The sequence below is a fragment of the Lygodium microphyllum genome, chromosome 20 (assembly GCF_053477565.2).
Source record: "Lygodium microphyllum isolate KBCC chromosome 20, Lygodium_microphyllum_v1.1.10, whole genome shotgun sequence".
Classification (NCBI taxonomy): domain Eukaryota; kingdom Viridiplantae; phylum Streptophyta; class Polypodiopsida; order Schizaeales; family Lygodiaceae; genus Lygodium; species Lygodium microphyllum.
In genome coordinates, this window is record NC_141154.1 from 35639502 (window position 1) to 35646156 (window position 6655).

Below are 6655 nucleotides of genomic sequence, written 5' to 3' on the forward strand. Positions count from 1 at the left end.
AAGACAAAGGAGATCAAAAGGGTTCTATTTTGGGAAGATGTATCGATTGGATAGCAAAGAAAGCCCACTAGACACAGCAAATACTTGTTGTAAATGGCCCTAAAAAATGCAAGGAATAATGTTGAAAATGATCAACAAGTAGTTGTCCATGATGTCCCATAGTCTTAGTAGTTGGCCATGGAATTAATTGTGTGAGAGTCAAGCTCACTCCTCCATCAAGTTTTTGAAATGTCCCAATAGAAGGATAGACAATTCCATTCCTAATTAGACTGAAGAGGCTCTAATAGCCAAATATTATGCAAAGGGGGCAACCCAAAAGCCTCAAGTAACGATAGGGTGCCCAACCTCAAAGAGGAAACCCTAAATCTTAGTCCTGTGTATAAAAGCTATAAAAATGAATGGAAAGCTCACTCCAATGTCTACCAACTTTATGCTCAAGTTTTCTCTTGCTCTTGCTTCTTACTTGCATGGTATTGGAGAGGGAGGGAGGGAGGGAGGGAGTGAATATTTGAGTGTGTAATGGATGAGATCATGAAGCACTTCATTGAATCCATCTCCTTCTTCTTCTCTACTTTTCTCATCTACTTTCGTGACAGCTACTCAAGCTTGATAAGAGGCTCGAAAGTGTGGATTGACGGCTCAAAGCAAAGGAGGTGACACAACAATTATGCAGCTACCTCCACCTTTGAATCTAGGCTACAACAAGAAGGCGGCATGAGGTGTTTCTACTATAATCTCAAAGTTGTTTGTTTGTCTTTGATTGCATGGTGAGAGTGAGCTCAATGGATTGGGAAAGAAAGTGAGTGATTAGATGAGAGCTAGTTCTCTCTGGATAGTTGGACTCTTGAAAAGAGTGAGAGCTCCACTCATGTCCCATTGTTGAGTGCGTAAAAGTCTCAACATTTGATCTACACCTTCCTTCTTTGAATACTTGGAAGTGACCACAATCTAGTGTTGAACTTATCATCCTTAGCAAGTTCAAATTATATGTTGATCTACTAAGTACTAATGAGACCATATACATGTTCTGAATTTTTTTATTTAAGTTGGTTCATTACCTTCAATCTATTCAATTGCATGTTGAAGATAAGCCTCAAGCCTCTAGAAAACAAAAGGCACATTCTTAATGGAAAAGTCTAGGTGATGTATGAATGAATTATTTTCTATGTGTTGGTCCAAGGATGACTTAATGAACTAAATACAACAAAGACAATTGTGTGCCATGCAACAAGCCTCAATACTTAATCTACACCTTCCTTCTTTGAATACTTGGAAGTGGCCACAATCTAGTGTTTAGCTTATCATCCTTGCAAGTTCAAACTATATGTTAATTTTCTTAGTAATAATGAAACCATAAACGTATTCTAATTTTTTTTTATTAAAGTTGGTTCATCTCCTTCAATATGGTAAATTACATGTTGAAGATAAGCCTCAAAGCCTCTAGAAAACAAAGAGCACATTTTCAATGGAAAAATCTAGGTAATGCATGGATGAATTATTTTGTGTGTTAGTTGGATGACCTAATGAGCTAAATACAACAAAGACATGTGTGTTAGTTGGATGACCTAATGAGCTGAATATAACAAAGACAATTCTACACCATATTGCAACAAGCAAATATTTTCTTCATTTTAGTACATTCCATTCACCTAGTAATTCCTACGTTGAGCTCAACGGTGGCATCCCAACCTCAAAATCTCAGGCATCAAGTCTCAATGCAATTGGCATTATGTTGAATTGTGATAATTTTTCCTATTTCTAGCACTAAATTTTGATAATCAAGACTCAATGCTGGATACTTCATCCTAAGATGACAATGTAACTACATTTTACTGCATCAATAATAAACTATTTCATGCTTTACATTAAAAGACATTAGAAATTTCACTGTTAAACAGTATTTTCCTTGATCCATGAAAGATAGAAAGTAAAATGACATCAAATGGTCCAGACATTCGCATACTTTGAAGTATATCGTGCTAAAAGACATACAAGTACATGGCTGACAGAAAAACCTAACATACATTCCATCACTTTGTATAGAAGGAACTAAAGCCATCTTGGACCTGGCATAACCACATTGCAAGACCTGTGCCATTGGGGCTGATGGTGACACAGTGAGCATCAATAGCAGCCATTTGGCAATTGCTCAGCAACTTGCACTAACAGTAAGACCATTACCAAGGGCTTATCTTATACACATGAATGACCCAGGTAGGAACCTCCATCAAGATACCTGTCATACAGAAGCTAGAGTATGACCAGACTCCCAAATCCAGGAGCGGAATCTCCTCATCAGACGAGGAAAGAGAGGGCGTGAAGGACATAAGAGAAAGGAAGAAACCTGAACAGGAATAGGAGAGAGTACTCGCTCACTCAGAGTCCATAATGATCGCTTGCTGCAACTGATAAAGGACTCCTGCTCTGGTGAGCTTAGAATTCCATGGGCGAAAGACCCATCTCTGCAAGTCTACTCAAACCATTCCACTCTTTACTCAAAAACTGTTGCGGCAACCACTTGCTGAAATCAGGAGACAGTTGACGAGTATTGCTCACTACCTACCAAGGTGATTTTCCAGCAAAAGATCCAACCCTCATGCAGGTCACCTCATCCAGCCTTCTACAGAAAGCCGTCCCCATGCCCCTGTACCCTATTAAACATGAAAAGTAAGGTCTTTTCATGTTAATCTTAACATCTTCATCCAATCGTCAGGGGTTGGCTCTAGCATCAATTGTAAGATGCAAACACTGCCAATACCCTAAAGAGAGCAATGAAGGAAGATCCTCAACCCTGTACATATGCAGCATTGTACAGCTGTAAATGGCCATAGATTCAATAAATGAATACACTAGAAAAGCAAGTCCACCTGCGTATCATGACTTGATAAGCCTGGCAGAAACACCCCATCCTAGGCCCTCACAAAATCATAGATCCCAACATATGACAGGCTGCACACTTGAAAAGAGAGTCTGCCTGTGTATCATAACCTGATATCCTGGCAGAAACACCCCATCCTAGGCCCTCACAAAGTCACAAGGCACTTGGTACATTTGCTATGCCACAGCTGACAAATGAACAAGCCAACTGTTCTCGGATTGTTTCCTTCCACACCATCTCATGAGCTGCCATGTTCCACCTCAAGTGCCAGTTGCACATACTAGCTGCTGCCTGGCATGTTCACCACCTGTTGGTACAGGACATGCCTGCCTAGGTCCCACATGCCTACTTGCCCAACCCACAGTACTTAATCATGTGTCACTTCCAAATAGCCTAGATATGCCACATCAGCACTGCCACCACCACTGCTGTGCACTTGTCCTTAGAGTGGCTATCCTCTTAACTGACTATCCAACTTGGCTGGCCATATCCCCCATGTCCCGACATCTTTAGTCCACACTTTATCACAATTGTCTTAGGATTCCCCCACCTAAGACAATTACTGGCTCCCTCAAGGAAGGTAAATGAATTATTGCAATCCAGATTGACTGCCCAATTGAATGACTGATAGGCTGTTGGCCTCTGTGGCAGCCGCTTTGTCAGATGGCTTCAGCTGCAATATGGGCCTCTCAAAAAATCCACATCTGGTTCATCCTGCATAACTCTGCCACACTTGTTCACCATCCCAAATGCCTCACAGCCTGCAAAGAAAGTTGCTGCAATCAACCTTCCGTGCTGTGCAGACATACTAGCCTTCGTCCAGGCCAGCTTGAAATGTTCAGGCTTTTGTCCAGGCAGTCCGAAATGTTCAGGTCTTTCACTATCCACAAAATTACAGTCCTTGAGCTACAGATGAAGTCCTCATGCGATATAGGAGAAAGCACATCACATCAGCACACGTGTTCCATCAAAGCAAGAGTTGTCAAAACCAGATGGGTCATCATCATCACTTTCTGAGAAACAGGCTTCCACAAACTGAACAAAACACATGAAACATTGAAATATGATGTAGCCAATCACACCCTCTATAACCCATCATATAATCTAGTCTTCTGGGGGGAGATTCCAGCAAAGTCATCTCCATGAATCACATCAGTGATATGGATCCCCCGTGCCTTGCAAGGCTAGCTCTATAATCATCTCTGAAGTTTACTGCAGACAAGGACCTTTAGGCTTTGGACCTGCCATGTTGCAAACATCACTTGGACATTTATATAAGTCCAGTATAGAAGTTAAGAATACCTTGCTACACAAACATCCCATGTAGCCCAGTCCATATACTAAACAGTTCATCATACCAGGTATGGGGCATTCATGGCATTGGTTTTTGGTTGTTTCTTCTTCAGTATCATCCTTGTATCCTAAATCCTTGCTATTCGTTGCAGATATTTAATCCCTCCCTCCTGAAAAATGCAAATGGCATTTGCCATATCGGATCTTCTTTGATTGATAGCATCCCTTGTCTCATACATCCTTGATGTTCCTTGCCGTTTTTCAAACCCTCCTTCTCCTTCCTTAAAAGACAGACATATACAAGCACAAGACAAATGAAACGATCACACTCAATAGCATGTTGCATTAGGCTTCACCTTGAGAAGTCCACCTTCAAGTAGAATGACACTGCTTAACTGGAGGGCAGAAATTTACATATGTCCTCGTACTCTATCGCTTTCAATATGCGCCCATCGTACATTCCCTTTTCTATCTGGACTTTAGCAGTAAAGTTAGCAGTATCAATGGAGAGAAGCCTTGCAGTAGCTCCCCTGTATGCTCCATTAACAATCTTCACAAGGCCCCCAATCTGAGGAATAACTGTCTCCAGCTCCTCTTGATCCACTTTTAGTACAACCGCCTTATCAAGCATCTTAATCTCACCCACATACTTGCCGATGACCTTCCGGACCACTCCCTTTTGTTTGTAAAATCCCTGATCAGCCAAGCTCTTACTCATGACTTTTACAACCAAGCCCTCAACGAGCCAGTAGTCCTTCCTATTCACCCTCTCCTTGGCCTTCTCTTCTTCCTCCATAAGCTCTGCAAGAGCCGCAGCCTTCATGCTTTCAGCCTCCTGTTTGGAACGATGCTGTACCAGTTGCTGTTGGGATTCACTGCCACCACCTGCAGGATGGTCCAAAAGAACCGCACCTGAATTTGCTGCTACAGACGTGGACCCAACCCCTTTCTGTGAGTGTGTCACGCCTGATTTGAGGGCAAATGTGATCTTGGCATCTTGAGAGATGTTGTCTCTTTGGAAAACACTCTTCTCTAGTATGTCAGTGTCATCCGTTTTGGATGACGTCTCCCCAGCCCTAGCCCTCTTGATCTGACTCTCAATCATCAACTCATGCCGTTCCTCATCTGCAAGGTCAGCCTTCTGGCGTTTGTTCTTCAGTGACTCCCGTAGCATCGCCTCAGAACCCCGGTCGATGTATGTGACAAACCACCCTTTCTCAGTCTCATCTACCTTGCACTGCCCTGTCCGTCCGAGATGCTTGACAAATTCTGTGAGAGTGGCCCATTTGGTCGAGTTCATATGGATATGGTGCCGATCGGAGATGTACTCGTTGTACAGAACGGTTGCCGCCACACGGCTAAAGCGGTGGCTTCTGCGGACATGCTCCATGAAGGCGGATTCGAATTCCTCAGAGTAGCCATCGACGATGCGATTAGGGTTTTGCCCGAAAACCTGCATCTGCCGCTGATGGCTCTCGCTCATGCAGTGGCATTTGAAGCCGTTCTCGTCCCTGCATTGCTTCTGGCACATCTGGCAATACCAGCGGAGCTTCTGCAGGCCCTTGGCTTTGATACGGTTGGCGATGGCCTTGGGCGTTAGGAAATCGTTCTTCGTCATGCTGCTGCCGCGACGTAGACGAAGAAGAAGAAGAAGAAGAAGAAGAAGAAGAAGGACGAGCTATGGTGGTTTTAGGGTTTGGTTCTGGCGAAGACGTGTTCTGCTTTTTCCGCACAGATGATACTCACATTGCTGTCATGATATGTTCATCTAGTCGGATTAGGAATTATCTCGCACTAGTTTTTCCATTAAAAGGGCAATTTAGTTCTTCCAGTCGGATCAGCAAATATCTCACATTAATTTCAAGGGAAATTTTTAGCCCTTTTAGCTTGTAAGATTCCCCAAAATACTCCTCGAATTCCAAAAAGTACCAAAGCTTTTATTTAATGTGAATATGATGATAATGTGAGGATGTCACATGGTCTCAGCAATGTCAACATAACACATAGTCATGTATAAAGCAGTTGATTGGATGGGCTATAATCTGTCATAAAACAAGGGCACATTATCACGCACAAGAGCATTGCCCTTTTTTTCTACACACAAAAGAGAGAGAGAGCACCCTTTTTCTTTAATTTTCTAAATTAAACTCTTCTTTCTCGAAAAGCAAGATATCCGCACCTTCTAAATCCAAGTGGATCACTTAACTGAAGTTAACAGTGGATACATTTTTTGGGATGTGCGCCACCTTGTCACCACACCATTGTCTAAGCACTGGGTGATAGTGTATTCAAATTACCTAGAAGAAATTATCATTTTTGATGGGTGTACATCTTATCATTAAAGACGTGGCGCTAATATTTATTTAGGCATGCTTATTTATTGAAGCATTTGACAAATATTTATTATTTGTATGTGCATGGACACACGATTTAAATATTTCATTATGAGACATTGTATTTGGGCACAATCCGACTTTTGGGCCG

General features: G+C 42.3%; 1 protein-coding gene across 1 annotated transcript; it reads right to left on the reverse strand.

The window, feature by feature from the left end:
* Positions 1 to 1841: 1841 nt before the first annotated feature.
* Positions 1842 to 5940, reverse strand: LOC148018835 (KIN17-like protein). Its single transcript, XM_087701542.1, has one exon. It carries the CDS (start codon positions 5787 to 5789, stop codon positions 4563 to 4565), a length of 1227 nt encoding a protein of 408 aa, XP_087557668.1. The 5' UTR covers positions 5790 to 5940; the 3' UTR covers positions 1842 to 4562.
* Between the last annotated feature and the right edge of the window lie 715 nt (positions 5941 to 6655).